Below are 19,144 nucleotides of genomic sequence, written 5' to 3' on the forward strand. Positions count from 1 at the left end.
GAAGCATGTGACAAATTACATTTGATGACAACCATGGGTTTGTTTTGTCACATGCATCAGTTAAAATGCCAAAAACAGGCAGACACATGACAACCTTTCCTCTCCAATTAATTCAAGTGTGCACTTATTTAAAAAGGGCAATCTGCAGTTGCAGTACCCATTGATTCTTGAAGAATATAACTTGTAAATGCCTCGAGCTTAGTTCAACTGTCATACCCCATCCAAACAAACTTGTTTTACTCCAATGTTTGTAAACAAAGTAGTGTTGAGCAATTAACCGAAACAGAAGTTTTTTTTTTTTTTATACCAATAGAGATATCAGATCAAGTCCAAACTGTGTGATATGGTAGTTGTAGTTTCCAACAGGCCAATATTCTACATATATTAACGCAGTAATTAACCAACTATTTCACACCTACTTGTCCAGTCTGTGTGGGGCACACAGAGGGAGAGAAGAGACAGAAGACATGTGAGTGAGAGGCATAGGGAGCAGTTGCTTTGGGAGGTATCTCTACCTGAAAATACATGCTCTAAGTGATTGATAGTTGATATTCAGAAGTTGTAAAAGTATGCCTTATTTACTCAAGAACATTTAAAATACATGTTGTCAGACAGCAGCTCTATAGAGATGAGATGACTTGGAATTAATAAAAAGTCAAATAAAACAAAATGTAATATACCCAACTGAACTATTTTCAATATTTATAAAGTAAATATAAAGTGATTATTTTTTAATAATAGAACCAAAACGAAAAGCACTAATCACTCAGCACTAGAGTTGCAAAGCGGCGGAAACTTTCCAGACATTTTCCATGGGAAGTTATGCCCAGGAATTTTGCTTCAATTCTTTTTTTTTTCCTTTTTAAAAAGTTTACTTATAACAGTGAACCTTTGAGGGATACACATAAGGCAATTCTAGGTCTTGTGGTATATTTTGGTTAAACTATCCCCAATTCAATGGAGTTGCAACCCTCTGCATGCACAGTGCATTCTTCCATCACATGTACAGCTGATTCTCAAGATCTTGCACACTAATGAGATGCTACTGAGCCCACACTACTACACTGTCTGAGCCAAGGACTACATGCTTTCTGGTAAGTTTTGATTACAATACTGTGTGGGGTGAATATATTTTATATGACAAATGATTTTTTGTTAACTAGTAAATAGTAGCCTACAGCAAAGTGTTTAAATCATTTCTAACTTGTTAACAATTTCTGCTAGTTAGTTTTTGCTACCATGTGGGTTTTTGCTTGCTTGAGCCTGCTAAATGAGGAGTGTTAATTCACCTGTTTCCATGCATGTTTCATTTTAAAACATCTTATCTCACAAAGGAGTTGTTTAATCTAACTGCTTAACTATTTATCTGTACATGGAATTGTATTTGTTTTTAATTTGTTTCTAATCTTTACAGGAAAATGCCACGGGCACTATCTGACGTGTGGAGACATTTCACTGCTGCTAATGTAGAAGGAAATGCTGTGTACATTTGCAAATACTGTGTCAAATCGTATGTGAAGAATGCACCAAAGAAGCAGAATCATCTGGCCAAGTGCATAAAATTTCCTCAGTGACCACAAACAACCTCTGACAAAAGTCCCTCTACTTCTATTCGAGGTGAAAATGATGAATCAGACACCTTAACACAATTCCTCCTGGAGTCAGTATTTTTTACTCAATGGAGGAACGTAGTCAGTGAAATGCTGATTAATGTCTTGCTCGAGCTGTGTACGCAACTGGTGCTCACAGGCTGTGTATTGGAAGAGATTTCTGAATGTTTTTCGCCCAGCCTACACCCCTCCAACCAGACATGCTTTATCTACTAATTTGCTGGATGCAGAGATCAGAGTTCAAGTGAAGGTCAAGCAAATCATAGAGAAAGCAGACTATTTCAATCATCTCTGATGGGTGGTCGAATGTTCGAGGGCAAGGAATAATTAACTACATCTCCATCCCTCAACCAGTATTCTACAAGAGCACAGACACAAGGGACAACAAACACACCGTTATCTACATTGCAGATGAGCTGAAGGCAGTCATCAATGACCTTGGACCACAGAAGGTATTTGCACTGGTGACAGACAATGCTGCGAACATGAAGGCTGCTTGGTCTAAAGTGGATGAGTCCTACCCTCACATCACACCCATTGGCTGTGCTGCTCATGCATTGATGAATCTGCTCCTCAAGGACATCATAGCACTGAAAACAATGGATACACACTACAAGAGAGCCAAAGAAATGGTTAGGTATGTGAAGAGTCATCAAGTTATAGCAGCAATCTACCTCACCAAGCAAAGCGAGAAGAATAAGAGCACCACATTGAAGCTGCCCAACATGTCATCATGTTTGACAGTCTCCTGGAGGGGAAGGAGTTTCTCCAAGAATATATAGACAGACCCTTCAAGAGGATCCTCCTGGGTAATGTATTTTGGGAGAGAGTGGTAAGCAGCCTGAAACCTAAAACAGTAGCCATTGCACGGATTGAGGGAGACAATGCCGCTCCTGTGTGATGTTCAGACTCTACTTGCAGATGTAAGAGAAGAAATCTGTACCGCCCTGCCCACTTCACTGTTGCTCCAAGCAGAGGAAACTGCAGTTCTGAAATACATCAGAAAGCGTGAAGGCTTCTGCCTGAAGCCCATACACACCACCGCATACGTTGGACCCCAAGTACGCCGGCAAGAGCATCCTGTCGGGTGCAGAGATCAACACGGCCTATGGTGTCATCACTACCGTGTCTCGCCACCGTGGCCTTGATGAGGGTTATTTGCAGTCTGGCGAACTAAACTTCCAAGCAAGGGCTTTGGCATGGAGAAGCAATATGGCAGTCGTGCCAACATATCTCATCAGCCACCTGGTGGAAAGGACTTTGTGTGTATGAGGCTATTTCCCCTGTTGCCTCCATCATCCTCCAAATCCCACCAACATCAGCCGCCTCAGAGCGCAACTGGTCCTTGTTTGGGAACACACACCAAAGCACGCAACAGGCTGACCAATACAAGGGTTGAAAAGAATTGGTGACCATCCAGGCAAATTTGAGGCTTTTTGAGCATGACAACAAGTCATCCTCAACAAGGTTGGAAAGTGACAGTGAAGATGAGGCCTCAGATTCTGATGTTCAAGAGGTGGACATTGAGGAGATCCAGGGAGAAGACAGAGAAGCCTGAGAGGAAGACAACCAAAGCTTTAGTTTCTAGACTATCATTTTACAGAAGTATGATGAAAAAGTTGTTTGGGAGATACGATGGATCATTTGAGATCATTCAATATTCCCTTTCTTTTGTTGTTCAGTGAAATCATCCCATGTGAAAAGTCATTTAAAATTCAATTTATTGAATTTATTGAATACAATTCTCTATTGGAAGGATTTAACTATTTGCTATTATGTCTACTTATGATAAGGTAAAGGGTTTATGTTTCTGTCTCCATATGATATGGTAAATATATCCAAAGCAAAAAAAACATTTAAATGGCATTAATATTAATTTGCATAGATATCCGTTAATTACCATATAGTCCCGTTAATTCCCACAGAAAGTTTCCACCTCTGAATATTCCCCAAAATGTGCAACCCTACTCAGCACTAAAAAAGTACATGTAAACAAACATTGTACACGCTCATAACATTAAAGCTATATTGATATCATGGTTGGTCAAGTCTTGCATCCATAGCTCCATCTATAAATTTGAGAGTGGTTACATTTCTCCAGCTCCATCCCTCAGCTTTTTACCAAAACAGTGGCGGGGATAACATTTTATGGTTTCAACTGCTGATTGCCACTAAATTAAAAATGGCAGTTTCACAGACACAGATGAATTTAAGCCTAGCCATAGACTAAAAGCATGTTCAATGGAGATTCTCTGTATGTGGTACTCACCTTGGGGCTGTCCCCTCCTGAGGCCTCCTTGTCGTTCTCTGACTGGGAGTTGTCGTTTATGAGCTGTAGCTCTGCAGAGCTAACGATGCGACCCATCCTGTAGCCGGACAAGCCCGCTCCCCTGGGACTGGAGGGGCACGAGTTGGCAGCACTGTGGGGAAGAAGAGGACCAGGCTGTTAGTCACCAAGTCTCTGGCAGCATGATGACAAACACAGTACATATCAAATTATCTGACTAAGAATAATGCAATACTTTTAGGCTACAAACAAAACTGCATAATTGATCCACTGATGACCTCAGTTCCTTTTTTAGAAATCAAGCAATGGTTTACAATTAGCCAAGCTATTCTGAGGAATAGGGGGCCCCACTAAAATAAATATCTTGACTCAGCTTATCTGTGCCCTTTCCTGCAGTCAGACTGGTACACACCACCTATGCAAATACTCACATTATCTAACTCATATTGAAAGGAGAGCAAAACCGTTTGAGGCATTAAGTTGAGTTAAAACAGAAGAAAAAGCTTAAGGATTTGTCATTAGCTGAAGCAAACATGAATAATCTGGAGATAAACACTGATGATTGGTTAGAATCAAATGAAAACAATATTATTTTTTCCATTCTTCAATGTATCTGGAGCAGTTCCATCATCGGTGCAATGCGCCATAGCTGATTGGCAGATGTGCTAGTAGGAATTCATGGGTGATTCGCACTAGAGGTCGACCAATTAATCGTAATGGCAAATTAATTGGGGCCGATTTCAAGTGTTCATAATAATTGGTAATCGGCATTTTTAGATGCTGATTATATTGCAATCCACGAGGAGACTGCATGGCAGGCTGACCACCTGTTACGCGAGTGCAGGCAGCAAGGATCCATGGTAAATTGCTAGCTAGCATTAAACTTATCTTATTAAAAAAATAAATCTTAACATAATCACTAGTTAACTACACATGGTTGATGATATTACTAGTTTAACTAGCTTGTCCTGTGTTCCATATAATCAATGCGGTGCCTGAAATTGTGTCACTTCTCTTGCGTTCAGTGGAAGCAGAGTCAGGGTATATGCAGCAGTTTGGGACGCATGGGAGGAAAAGTTCTTAATTTTTTAAAACAGACATTTTTATCATCGGTTTTCCATTAAAACGATAGGAAGAAAATAATTTCACGTGAATTCACAATTCAGCTGCGCTGCTGATAAAACCATTTTGGGTCTCACGGTGTGCCCCTTTCAGATGGTTAAGCACGGCACCTGTACTACCATTACTGTACTTCAATTCCACCTCGCAAAATGTGCATTTCCTTCTCATTAACTTCTCAAAGTATTGCCATACAGGGCTTCAGTGCTGTCGCTTGCCTTTCTCTGCCATTTATCCAACTGTTAACGATGATGACGCGGTGGACAGTTGCCGCCAAAATAATTGACTTAGACTTGCACGTCAACTCCCCATTTCTGGAGAGTTAAGATTCAATTCCGCTAGGAATTTTGGAATGGAGGAGCCTGATTACAACTGAGTACAATTAACAATATTTGAGATATTAAAGCTAGAATCCTTCAAATGTTCCAGGCGCTCCTAAACAAAATGGCCAGGTCACACAGAAAAATATTTAGGCGCATATGCGCACTGTAGAGCCCTGGATTAGTTACCATACTTCAGAGAACAGAATCACTTGCATCTTTCATAGCGAGTTAGCGAGGGACGGAGAGAGAGGGGAGGAGCACAGTATAGGCAGGTCGGCCACCAGGCAGAAAGAGGACAAAAACTGCTGAGAAGTTGAGCCAAGCACTTCAACACTCTTAGATGTTGCGGATATTTACCCACTATGCAGTTTACTTTCTGCAGCTAAGTCATATCGTTGAGTCAACCTTTACACAACTTTTCCCAGGCCTATATAGCCTATCGTCTAGTTTGGCAAAAACACAAAATATGTTGTGTGATAAAAGCAATGTGAATTTAAAAATGTTTCCTAACGTTAAGGATCCCAATTTCCATTTAAACGTTCACACCCCTAGTGTTGATTTAGTTATTGTTGGCTAAATTAACAACCTATTTTTCCTGTCTAAAACTACTACGATAATGAAATGCACTGGAAAAAACTATAACTATTACAAATTAATTTTCATTTTAATCTACGAAAATGTGAAGAGGAGAATTCCACGTACATTCGTCTCACATTTCATTTGACATGAAGCTCCTTTTCAAATGTTTTGTCCAATCCTAAGCATGCATGCGTGTAGAATATTTAATTCAATCCTCTCACTACATATTTGAGCTGCGGTCTGATTGAGTTGATCTGCCAGGCTCTCCCACACAGTTTCCAGGTGGTCACTTCAGCCACTCGTTCAATCTTTTAAACTGATGCGAAGCCAGGACAGTAGGCTTGTGCGGTATACAGATTTTCATTTCGTCATACAGTCCTTCTCTCGTTCTAGGATTTACGGTATTACCAGCATAGCACACAAGAGGGCGCTACAAACAAGAAAATTCAACTGGGCTTCTTACCAGAATGCTAACTAAAATTAGCAAACTAATTGCGAAATGCCAACGAGCAAAACAAACTAATTACAAAGACCAGAAAATACAGCTCATAAAGTTAAAAAGTAGCTACCGAATGTGATTTTTGATCTGTATGGACATTTACAAGTGAAAGCGAACGAGAGAAACTGTGCAAATGAACAAAGTTGTGATGCATGCTTTCCAAAGGAAGAGAAGCATGTGTACATAGACCAGATGGGGGGAAAAAAACACTAGTAGAAAACACAGGGGGAAAATGGCAGCTGTACAGACCTCATCTAGCGTTCTGACTTCTGTCAGAAAGCCATTATAAGATATCTGATGGCTTCATCACCTCATGTGCGCCGCACAACAGAGACTCGCCAAGCGATATAGAATGCTGTGGACTCACCACATGGCTTTCTCCAATTGTGCTACTTACAAACAAACACGTGACTGGCTCAACTGTTCTGGGGAACTACGGTAAGCTTCATCACGTAAAATAATGTTTTGAAAAATCCTCCCGTGGCTTCTTCCAAATACCCCACTATACGGTAAACCACCCAAGCCTACAGGACACTTGACTTGTAACTAACCTTTCCTATGGAAAAAACAAATGCTATTTATTGAATATTAGTAGTACAGTAATACTCCTGGCATTTTTTGTAAAGCTCAATTTCCCCCCTTTTCAAGGAATGTGCACATGATGGAAGTTAGAGGTAGCCTAAATATTCATAATTTAAAACAGGAAAAAAATGCACTTACTATGTGACCTAAATGGCTGTGACTTAAAATAGACAAACTGCCCAGAGTTTTAGTCGACTAATAATAACTAACAAAGGATGAAATTACTCAAATGTGACTGAGAATAAAAGGTATTAAAACTAAAACAGCTGTCAAAATTAACATTGCTAGGAGCTATGTATTTTCAGTCAACACACACACAGCAGCTAAGTGAAGACTGCCAATGGCTACACACAGACTAGGCTTAACAAGTACACACAATAAAGCGGTGTTGGACAGATTGTGTGGGTTAGGAGGTGACTGAAGCTGCAAGCTGAGCCTGGTTCACAGCTTCCCCTAGAGTTCAATAAACTAAGCATTAGCCGCCAGGCCAGTATGATAAGTTATCTCAAGGTTAACTGAGGCCCAGGCCTACTGTTACTGTACCTGATGGTGCCGGTGGGTGAGGGCAAGGGGCTTATGAGGTGGGCGATGTTGTCTGGAATGTTTATGGTGAGTGGAGAGATGTGGACTGGTTTTACTGGAGACTCAGGCGCCTCACGCTTCTCCCTCTTTCCACTGGACAGGGCTGTGAATGTGATCTTGATATTTGTGCTGGGAAACCTGAAAGTGCACCTGCAGAGAAAGAGACAAAAGGTTAAAATTCACCTACCACACAATGTAATGCAACCTTCCAGTCTGTGGCCTCTGAGCATCCACACTCTACATGTTAATGTTTTTAAATGTATGTAAACTGTAAAAAGCATTTTGTATGTAATCTCTTTTTCGTTATACACTACATTCTATGGACACCTGCTCATCGAACATCTTATTCCAAAATCATGGACATTAATATGGAGTTGGTTCCCCTTTTGCTGATATAACCTGTTTGGGATAGGGGGTAGTATTTTTATGTTCAGATGAAAACCGTGCCCAGAGTAAACTGCTACTCGGGCCCATAAGCTAATATATGCATATTATTAGTAGATTTGGATAGAAAACACTGCAACTGTTTGAATGATGTCTGTGAGGATAACATAACTCATATGGCAGGCGAAAACCTGAGAAAAATCCAACCAGAAAGTGGGAAATCTGAGGTTTGTAGTATTTCAAGTCATTGCCTTTCGAATAGAAAGTGCAATCCTTCCTAAGGATTCCACTAGATGTCAACAGTCTTTAGAACCTTGTTTCAGGCTTCTACTATGAAGGGGGAGCGAATAAGAGCTGTTTGAATCAGGTGTCTGGCAGAATGCCTTGAGCTACGTCACGCGCGTGGCTGTGAGAGCGAGCTGTGTTCCTTTTAAATTTCTAAAGACAAAGGAATTGTCGGGTTGGAATATTATTGAAGATTTATTATAAAAACATCCTAAAGATTGATTCTATACATCGCTTGACTTGTTTCTAAGAACTGTAATATAACCGTTTCGACTTTGTATGGACTTGCCGCGCCTTGTGAATTTTGATTGGTGAACTAAACGAGCAAAAAAAAGGAGGTATTTGGACATAAAGATGAACTTTATCAAACAAAACAAACATTTATTGTGGAACTGGGAGTGCATTCTGATGAAGATCATCAAAGGTAAGTGAATATTTATAACACTATTTCTGACTCCACAACATGGCAGGTCTGTATGGCTTGTTTTTGTGGCTGAGCGCTGTACTCAGATTATTGCATGGTGTGCTTTTTCCGTAAAGCTTTTTTGAAATCTGACACAGCGGTTGCATCAACCTCCCTAGGATATGTGGGACGCTAGCGCCCCACCTGGTCAAAAGCCAGGAAAAATGCAGAGCGCCAAATTCAAATAAATTACTATAAAAATCAAACTTACATTAAATCACACATGCAAGATAGCAAATTAAAGCTACACTTGTTGTGAATCCAGCCAACATGTTAGATTTCAAAAAGGCTTTTTGGCGAAAGCAAACGATTCTATTATGTGAGGATAGCACCTCCGTAAACAAAGATAAACCATATTTCAACCCTGCAGGCGCGACACAAAACACATAAATAAAAAATATAATTCATGCCTTACCTTTGACGCACTTCTTTTGTTGGCACTCCAATATGTCCCATAAACATCACAAATGGTCCTTTTGTTCGATTAATTCCGTTGATATATCTCCAAAATGTCAATTTATTTGGCACGTTTGATCCAGAAAATCCCCGGTTCCAACTTGCTCAATGTGACAAAATATTTCAAAAGTTACCTGTAAACTTTGCCAAAACATTTCAAACTACTTTTGTAACACAACTTTAGGTATTTTTGAACATAAATAATGGATAAGATTGAAGACGGGATGACCTGTGTTCAATACAGGAAGAAAAACTGAAGCATGCTTTCTGGTCATGTCACTTGAAGCGTACTGTTAGTCACCCTCGTTCAAGATGGCCGTACTTCTTCATTACACAAAGGAATAACCTCAACCAATTTCGAAAGACTGTTTACATCCAGTGGAAGCAATAGGAACTGCAAGAAGGTCCCTTATAAATCTGGATTCCCAATGAAAACCAATTGAAGAGAGTGACCTCAAAAAAAGACATCTGAATGGTTTGTCCTCGGGGTTCCGCCTGCTAATTAAGTTCTGTTATACACAGACATGATTCAAATAGTTTTAGAAACTTCAGGGTGTTTTCTATCCAAATCTACTAATAATATGCATATCTTAACTTCTGGGAATGAGTAGCAGGCAGTTGAATTTGGGCATGCATTTCATCCGGACGTGAAAATACTGCCCCCTGTCATCAAGACGTATATCTTTAATTCTATGCATAACACTTGTATATTTTATTAAAGTTTATGATGAGTATTTCTGTAAATTGCTGTGGCTCTCTGCAAATTCGACAGATGTTTGAGGCACAACATTACTGAACATAATGCACCAATGTAAACAGATTTTTGGATATAAATATGAACTTTATCAAACAAAACAAACATGTGTTGTGTAACATTAAGTCCTATGAGTGCCATCTGATGAAGATCAAAGGTTAGTGATTAATTTTCTCTCTATTTGTGCTTTTTGTGACTCCTCTCTTTGGCTGGAAAATGGCTGTGTTTTTTTTGTGACTAGGCGCTGACCTATCAATCGTATGGTGTGCTTTCCCTGTAAAGCATTTTTGAAATCGGACACGGTGGCTAGATTAACAAGTTAAGCTTTAATTTGGTATATTGCACTTGTGAATGTATGAAAGTTAAATTTTTCAAAAAAATATTTTGGAATTTTAGCGGATGATGTCGAGGGGGTTCTGCTAGCTAGCCTTAAGATAACAGCCTCCACTCTTCGTGGAAAGCCTTCATTGCTGCGGGGACTTGCTTCTATTGAGCCACAAAAGCATTACTGAGGTCGGGCACTGATGTTGGGCGATTAGGCCTGGCTCGCAGTCGGCGTTTCAATTCATCTCAAAGGTGTTTGATGGGGTTGAGGTCAGGGTTCTGTAAAGGCCAGTCAAGTTCTTCCACATCGATCGACAAATCATTTCTATATGGACCTCGCATTGTGCATGGGAGCATTGTCATGCTGAGACAGGAAAGGGCCTTCCTCAAACTCTTGCCACAAAGATGGAAGCACAGAAGTCTAGAATGTCATTGTATGCTGTAACGTTAAGATCTCCCTTCACTGGAACTAAGGGGCCTAGCCCGAACCATGAATATCAGCCCAAGACCATTATTCCTCCACCAAAGTTTAAAGTTGGCACTATGCATTAGGGCAGGTAGTGTTCTTCTGGCATCAACCAAACCCAGATTTGTCCATCGGACTGCCAGATGGTGAAGTGTGATTCATCACTCCAGAGAACAAGTTTCCACTGCTCCAGAGTACAATGGCGGCGAGCTTCACTCCAGCCGACACTTGGCATTGGGAATGGTGATCTTAGGCTTGTGTAAGGCTGCTCGGTCATGGAAACACATTTTATGAAGCTCCTGACAAACCGTTATTGTGCTGACATTGCTTCCAGAGGCTCAGGCTAAATTCAGTGTGAATTCCTATACTGGAGGAGATATCCATATACACCAAGGTTCAATCAGTGCAGGATCAGGATCCATCACCACACCCCAAAGAGAGATCGAGGCCCAGATTGTTATGCCAGCACTGCTTCCTTTTGGTCCGGATGCCAGGTGCTGCAGCACTTGTTGCCAAGCCCCAACAGAGCTGGCATAGAGCACATTCAGAGAGAACAGTGTCCCTGACACCCAAGTCTCAAATTAGCATTGCTACTCAGAGGGTGAAAAACTGCTGGGAACCAGCCTGGTGAAGCCAGACACTTCAATTATGCATATGCACTCCAACACCCTTTCAGGACCAATGTAATACCCTTGTCAACAAAGAGCATGGGAAACTAAATTATTTGATGAAATAGGGAGATGTTGATGACCTCATTATGCAGACCACACGTAGCTAGTGTCTAGTGGGAAAACATGTTTTTTCAAAACTAGTTACCAGCATGGTACAGGGATGCAAACTGGTGAGGGCCCAAAAAGGTGACACTTTTTTTTGCACTGAAATATGCAAATGATCCCTGCTAGGGGGAAATGCAGGTTTTAACTAATTAAACAAAGAATATATCTACATGATCAGTCTCAGTATAAAATAAAGTGGTTAGTGTGACCCTAAGTCACAGCTAAAAAAAATTAAAGAAAGCAATCCAATGTTATTTGTTGCCTAGACTTTACTACAAATGACACTCAAGTTGAGAAACAAAAAAACAATACACTAATATTGCAGTTAGCCATGACAGCCTTTATAATAGAACACATTTTAAAGTAGAAATAGAATGAAACAAACAGGCATTCTATTTTTGCTCTATTATAGTGGTCACTATAGACGTCGATCAAGTGCACAAGGCTACATGTGTGCAAAAATAACATTCACTGAGTTAAGTTATTATCCCCCTCACATGTGTTGCTGTCAAGTTCAACACAACAAAAACAATATCTTTGGGCTGCACTGTACATTATTACATTGTACACTGCCTGTGGACATCTGTTCTACAATGTGCCAGCAAGCTAATTTTCACACCGTAAACTCAATTATTTGATCAGATAAGTTGGCTAATGTTGCTCAACATTTCTCTGGCTAGCTAACTGAGAATTCAATCCAGCTAGCAAGATACTTAACAATGCTAATACCAGTTCCACACGTTCTCCCTCACCACAAACTTTCCAAATGCCATTAGTTTTTCAGTTACAGCTCATGAAGTACGCTTCATTACCTTCTCACCCCTGTCTCCATGGTCAGGCTTCTCATCTAACGTTACCTCTTCGTTATCGTTTAGGGGATGCGCTGCTGTAACAGGCAAGCTCCCTTTCCAGAGCGCTCGCTGATGTTGTAACTAGTAAGTTGGTTCCCTTTCTTCAGTCGCGTGCTGCGCTGCATTCTGTTATGTAAACGATTGGCTGAGGCTTGGATACAGCCAGTATTGCTCCAAACTTGCATCACTCGTTCCCTTGCAGCCAGTAGTGATCCAACCCCTACCCAAACATTTATCATTGGATCTATATGAATCACGTAGGTCACCTAATTTGGATTCAAAACGGCAAATTTCGCCAAAAGGTGACTAGTTTGCATCCCTGGTGGTAGAGGCAGCAATATTCAATAGGTCTAATGATACCTTTGGATCGTTCAAACTTAAAAAGCACAAGAGAGGTTTGACACCCACCATCTCAGATTGTTCTGAAATCATTTCTGTTAGAAAAAGCTAAGATTAGCATTCCTGCAACATTGAGCTAATCAATTGAACCCAACTGGCCATTTTAAATTTAGAGGATTCATATAATATTCAATAAATATAGCACCTAAGATTTGACTTGGATCAAACTTTTTTCTAACAATGAGTTAGACATGAGGAATCCAAAGAAATGGTGTAAAGCCACCAAGGAAAAGGCACAATCGTTGCAATAACGTACCTAACCATCAATGCCTTTCTTAAAATCAATACACAAGTATTTATATATATAGTCAAAATAAATTAATGTTTAGCAGGCAATATTAACTAGGGAAACTGTGTCACTTCTCTTGCGTTCACTGCAAGCGAGTCAGGGTATATGCAGCAGTTTGGGCCGGCTGGTTCTTTGCGAACTGTTGAAAGTCCATTTATTCCTAACAAAGACAGTAATTACTTTGCAAGAATTGTACATAATTATGACATACATTGAAGGTTGTGCAATGTAACAGTAATATTTAGACTTAGGGTTGCCACACGTTCAATAAAATACAGACCTCTAGTTCAGAGAAATTAGCCATTGAAGTTGTTTGGTTTATGTGCCATCGTACATCCTGATATTACTTGGTTCTGACCACTGATGGTGTTGTTCCTGCGATTGAGGGGAAAACCACCTAATAGCAAGAACAGCACCATCAACATTGTACTCAGCAGCACACTCACATGGCAACCATCAGGGTGTCTTTGATACAGGAATGCTGAGCTCTGAGACATCACATTCCTCACAGAGAGCTGTGTGTGACCAAAGGCAACACACATTACTTTTACAACGTTGGGTTTGTGTGTGTGTGTTGGGGGCTCACTGATCCTGTCAGTCAGGCACAAACAAACATAATGTATTTTGCCACCAGACCCCCAATCTCTACTACCTGAGGTAAAGAATTCCACTAGACCACAAAACCCACCCCCCTACCAGACAATTAATGTTATTATATAGTCTACCATCTGCTTCAATCAATTCATACTTAAATGTTTTCAACAAAAGAAGCTTGGTTAAGAGGATAAGCTTGTATGGAAATCCCAAATCATTTTGCAAAGAGCTGGGTTTTCCCACAGCCTCAATGCATTTTAACATTCAGGCTCCTTTGCCAATTTCCCTCCTTGCTCAATGAGACCAAACATTTTTTTAAAGCAAATGCACAGTTGCTATGTTATGTCAGGAGGTAGAACACAATGGACCCTCAAAAGATCAAAAAGTATCCAAGCTCAGGGCAGCAGAGACAAGAAGTCTTCTCCATTAATTTCACTTTTTTTGCCCAAGATAATCATCATCCCTGCAGATTATCCTAAAAACACAACATCCCAATGAGACAAAACAATTAGCATCAAACTAATATAACTGCTTTACACTGATTCAGTTAGGATGTAAGCAGTCATGACAAGACTATGCCATGGAGTAATTATGTGGGCGTGGGAGAGCAACATGGAGGGCTGGGCAGCAGTGACTGCTTCATTCTGGCAACTTGTGTCATTCTGTTGGAATCTAGCGGACATAAAGAACCCCAGTCCAGAGCTCTCCAAGCCAAGACTGTCTACTTCCCTGATCATTCTTTGCCTTAGGTAGGGTAAAGCTAAAGCTAAATTCGAAAATAAGGATATCACAAGGTTTTCTTGAAGCTGCAGATGTGAGCATATAAAAACACACCCCTGATTTAAATCTCTTTAGTCACGTCAACCTGATCGATAAGGGAATTTGAGCCCACTGTTTCTTAGTTAGGAATCAACATTTCTTCAGTCTAAACATACTCCTGGCGCCGACAGAGATGGCCGCCTCGCTTCGCGTTCCTAGGAAACTATGCAGTATTTTGTTTTTATTACTGCATTGTCGGAACTAGAAGTACAAGCATTTCGCTACACTCGCATTAACATCTGCTAACCAGGTGTATGTGACAAATAAATTTGATTTGAAGTGCTGTGATACAGTGAATGAATGGGTAAGAAGACTAGGTGGTCAGTTATAGGGGCAATGAGCAGTTGCTACATCAATTTCTGGACGTATAAATTAATTATATGTACCTCACTGATTCTTGAATAACATAACTTGTCTCATGTCGTACCCCATCACAACCCAAAATATAAACATGTTTTACTCCAATGTTTGTCAAAGTAAATGCAAACAAACACTATATAGGGTGCATTTGTAAATTCACTCTGGCTTTCTATGCCGATTTCAGAGCACGCTCGTCTGAGTGTAACAGAGTGCAGAATAACTAATGAATTTACAAACAGTGAAAATGACCTGTCAGTAAACATTGGCAAAAAAAAAAAAAAAAATTGTTGCCAGCAGCACAGTTACAGTAACCGACCCTACTCAGCGGGCAGAGCGTCCAGTGTGCGCTGACAACGCTCTGAACTTGTGCGCACTCTGGCACTCCAGAGTGAATATATACGAACACACCCATAGCCTCAAAACATGTTTAAAACTATCATTTTGGATGGTCCTTACATCCATAGCTCTATATATGAATTTGAGAGTGGTTACATTTCTCCAGCGCCATCCTTTAGCTTTTTACCGAAACAGGGTTGGGGAGGCCGCTTTATTATTGTTTCTACTGCTGACTGCTGCTTTAATAATGCAGCTTTGTGTTTGTTTGTCACTGAGGAAACTGACCAATCAATGAATGAGCCCCAGCAGCCCACTAAATTTTGTTGTGAATTATGCATCAATTATTAACATTCAAAAGTGGATTATGGCACAATAGTGACTTTTCCTAATTAAATACAGGGTTGTCTTCAGATTTAATGGTTGAGTTGGATTGGAGTGTATGTTGCAAGTTTCTTGCAAGTTTCTTTAGAATAAAATTAGGCAAATCTGACAAAACAACCTATGCATACCGGGAATTTGGCATAGAAATAGAATATCATTTTAGTATTATGGAATTCAAATCGGTCTATGAGAATAGAGTAATAATACCGTGATGGCAAGAGGACAATAATGGTCAGTGAATATTTTGAGGAGACTATTTCTTATGTATTGTAACGTTAGCATGGGCCTTTGTGACCTGCCATTATAATTTTGTGAATGGAGCAAACTGAACCAAAACATTATCTTCCGAGTTGTGCAAAGCTGACCCGTATCAGAAATGTTCAATTGAGTGATGGCCTAGTGATGCACATCACACGTTATAAAGATACAGGCCTACAAGCAACGTAGCCATCCACAAACTTAAATATAAAGAAAACATCGATCATATCCACCTGACTAACAAAAACACTTGCACAGAACTATATGACATTGTTTACCTGTATAATAACCCACTATGTGATAGCAATTCAACTGAAAGCTGGCCGACAGACAGTGTGCTGTAGAATCAAGTTCGAATATCGCTAACTACATTTGTCTGTCTTAATTCAAAATATATTTTATAACAATGGGAGGGCAGTTCATAACATGTAGCTACGAGTATCTGACAAACACTATCTAGTTGACGTTAATTAGCTAGCAAAGATGCACCTACATGGCAAACACCACCCCTTAGTCTAGCTGCAACAGCAAGTGCTTTGTGGTAATTCAAAACAAAGATAAGATAGCTAGCTAGTTATTCTAAACACAGATACATGTTGAACTTACATTCGTGGTAGTTGTAGAGGAGGGGCACCCCGTCTGAGGAACACTCCATCCACGAACACCCCATTTTTGCCGAGGCATCGCAAGTAGAAGTCTCCACCACCAGTGCTATCGTCACTAACAGTGAATATTTCGAGATGTCTTCGAGAAATAAAACTGGAATGACCCATGCTCACATCCACGGAGCCCTGAGACGAGTTCCTACCGATAGTCACCGAGCGCTTTTTCATCAAGTATTCGAATTCACGGCCCTCAAGCCGGGCAACCGGACCAGACGACCCGCTTAACACCGCCATTTTACAGAATAAATGGTCTATTTGACAAATGCTTATAAAAAGAAACACCGGTATGGAGATGCCCGTGTATGTATTTTAAATGCCGTCGCAAATTGAATCTAAAAAAAAGGGGGGCATCAAATTTAACACAAAAAATTAAGGGAACGTGCCAGACCAGGGATAGCGGCTCCAACCCAACACCGCGACACAGAGAGAAAGGATAGGAGAAGGCTCCAACCAAACAACACAACATGTGGATATACCCCGATTGACAATCCAATAACCCAATAAAAATGAACAGGCAGTTGACGCTACACAGAGAAGACCAATCAGGCACAAGAAACATTGACTCAAGGTTGGTTGAACTGTAGTGTACGCGCATCGTGTTGTCAATAATTACCACATACAGAAAGTCAAAATTGGCTATATCTTAAAAATTCATGAACACGAAAATTTGATTTTTGGTCTTAATTTAAGGTTACGGTTAGGCATACGGTTAACCGTGTGGTTAGGTTTAAAATCACAAAAAAATATAATTGTAGAAATAGGCGGGGCTTATGACTTTGTGGCTGTGGTATGTAATGACGACCCGTATTATGGCGAGATGTAAGTCCCCGCACTATCGTTTAAAAAATAAAATAAATAAAACGATGCCATTGCCAAGATGACAACGATTTGTTATTTTTGTTACCATAGAATTAGATTATTCGTAAAACATTTATGTTGATGATGACGTTGTGATTTTGCACTGCATGTTTACATATTCAAAGCAACATGTCCCATATAACCGACATGATGAACAAGCTTGGCATTTTCGATGAACGCATTGCCAATCGGAAGAATGGCTGGTATAGGCCGAGAATAAAGACTGAGACAATTTCCACAATAGTCACCATCCAACGCCTGTACATGATGATCCACCACCAGGACTACTACGGATTCCATGCCTGGTATTGGATAGGACACCGTTTGCAGCAGCTTGCCGGTTTGTGTTATGGTACCCAGAATGCTCTGAGACCCCTCTCGTAAATTATAGAGGTCATAGTAGTCTAAGCGCTTTAACATAATTTTAGAAACATTAATTACGAAAAGACAATATATAATTTCGACCCAACCACCAGGTACGGAGACTGGACCGAATACTCGTTTATTTTACTGCAATAACCAACGTCTTTTGGGACTCGCTGTGGCCTTGCAGCATGGAAACATGTGCGTTTCACGATGACGTCACCAATTGGAATCAATGCCCCTCCCAGTCCAGGGTTGTTTGTAAACAGGATGGTGGTGGAGGGGAGGGTGAAGACATCAACACCTCTTTGCAAGAAGACCATGATCACACCTCTAGTGGCATTAATTTGAACAGGGTATGCCAGTGTGGCTTTGGATTGCTTCACCAGTTCAAACGAGAGACAAATATATTTTTCATGAAGCATCAGCTTACATCAGAAATAATGTTTGATTTGTCAGACAACCCTACCTACACACAATTTATTGGCTCTTTGTACAAATTAATGGAAGGGGATAATAATTTGTTTATATATTTTTTTTAAACACTCCTGCACACTCTAGAACATGTAAAACTAGAACTTATATCTTTTCAAATAGGCCTAACTGCCTTTTTTTCTGGCCCCCGAATTGCTTTTGACAAACAAATTGGGTAAAAAAATAAATATGTGCATCCCTCTGTTGAATTTTGAACTCCCATTGTGGCCCTGGAGCCAAAATTATTGCCCACCCCTGCTTTATACTGAATTATACCTTGTGTAACATATATCTTTCTTAACGGGCATTTTACATGATCACCTTGGAACACCATTCCTGGGGTCTATCGGAGTATCCTATAGTGGCTTTCCTTATCCCTCCTCTCCTTAATTGTTTAAAACAGTGTCGATTTTAGCATGTAAATCTTGGTGGGGCAAACTCCCAAATGTGTTTTTAGATACAGGCCAGCAAGCCACTACACAACACTACACTAAACAATACATGAATCCTTACCACTGCTACACCTGGCTATCAGCAGAGACTTGTCTGGCAGCAAAACAGTTCATTCAGCCTCATTTACTGCCATTTTTAAAGACATACAGTGCCTTGCGAAAGTATTCGGCCCCCTTGAACTTTGCGACCTTTTGCCACATTTCAGGCTTCAAACATAAAGATATAAAACTGTATTTTTTTGTGAAGAATCAACAACAAGTGGGACACAATCATGAAGTGGAACGACATTTATTGGATATTTCAAACTTTTTTAACAAATCAAAAACTGAAAATTGGGCGTGCAAAATTATTCAGCCCCCTTAAGTTAATACTTTGTAGCGCCACCTTTTGCTGCGATTACAGCTGTAAGTCGCTTGGGGTATGTCTCTATCAGTTTTGCACATCGAGAGACTGAAATGTTTTCCCATTCCTCCTTGCAAAACAGCTCGAGCTCAGTGAGGTTGGATGGAGAGCATTTGTGAACAGCAGTTTTCAGTTCTTTCCACATATTCTCGA

At 40.3% G+C, this 19,144-nt stretch overlaps 1 protein-coding gene across 1 annotated transcript in view; it reads right to left on the reverse strand.

Annotated features, from left to right (window-relative positions):
• LOC139421447 (forkhead box protein K2-like) overlaps positions 1-16,876 on the reverse strand; it is a 28,030-nt gene extending 11,154 nt beyond the window's left edge. The window contains exons 1-3 of the mRNA XM_071172362.1: positions 16,383-16,876; positions 7,543-7,731; positions 3,880-4,030 (exon numbers count right to left, since the gene is read on the reverse strand). Coding sequence (XP_071028463.1) covers positions 3,880-4,030; positions 7,543-7,731; positions 16,383-16,675 — 633 coding nt within the window. The 5' untranslated portion in view covers positions 16,676-16,876. The remainder of the gene's footprint in view (positions 1-3,879; positions 4,031-7,542; positions 7,732-16,382) is intronic.
• Positions 16,877-19,144: the final 2,268 nt, after the last annotated feature.

Source organism: Oncorhynchus clarkii, chromosome 12 (genome assembly GCF_045791955.1).
Source record: "Oncorhynchus clarkii lewisi isolate Uvic-CL-2024 chromosome 12, UVic_Ocla_1.0, whole genome shotgun sequence".
NCBI lineage: Eukaryota > Metazoa > Chordata > Actinopteri > Salmoniformes > Salmonidae > Oncorhynchus > Oncorhynchus clarkii.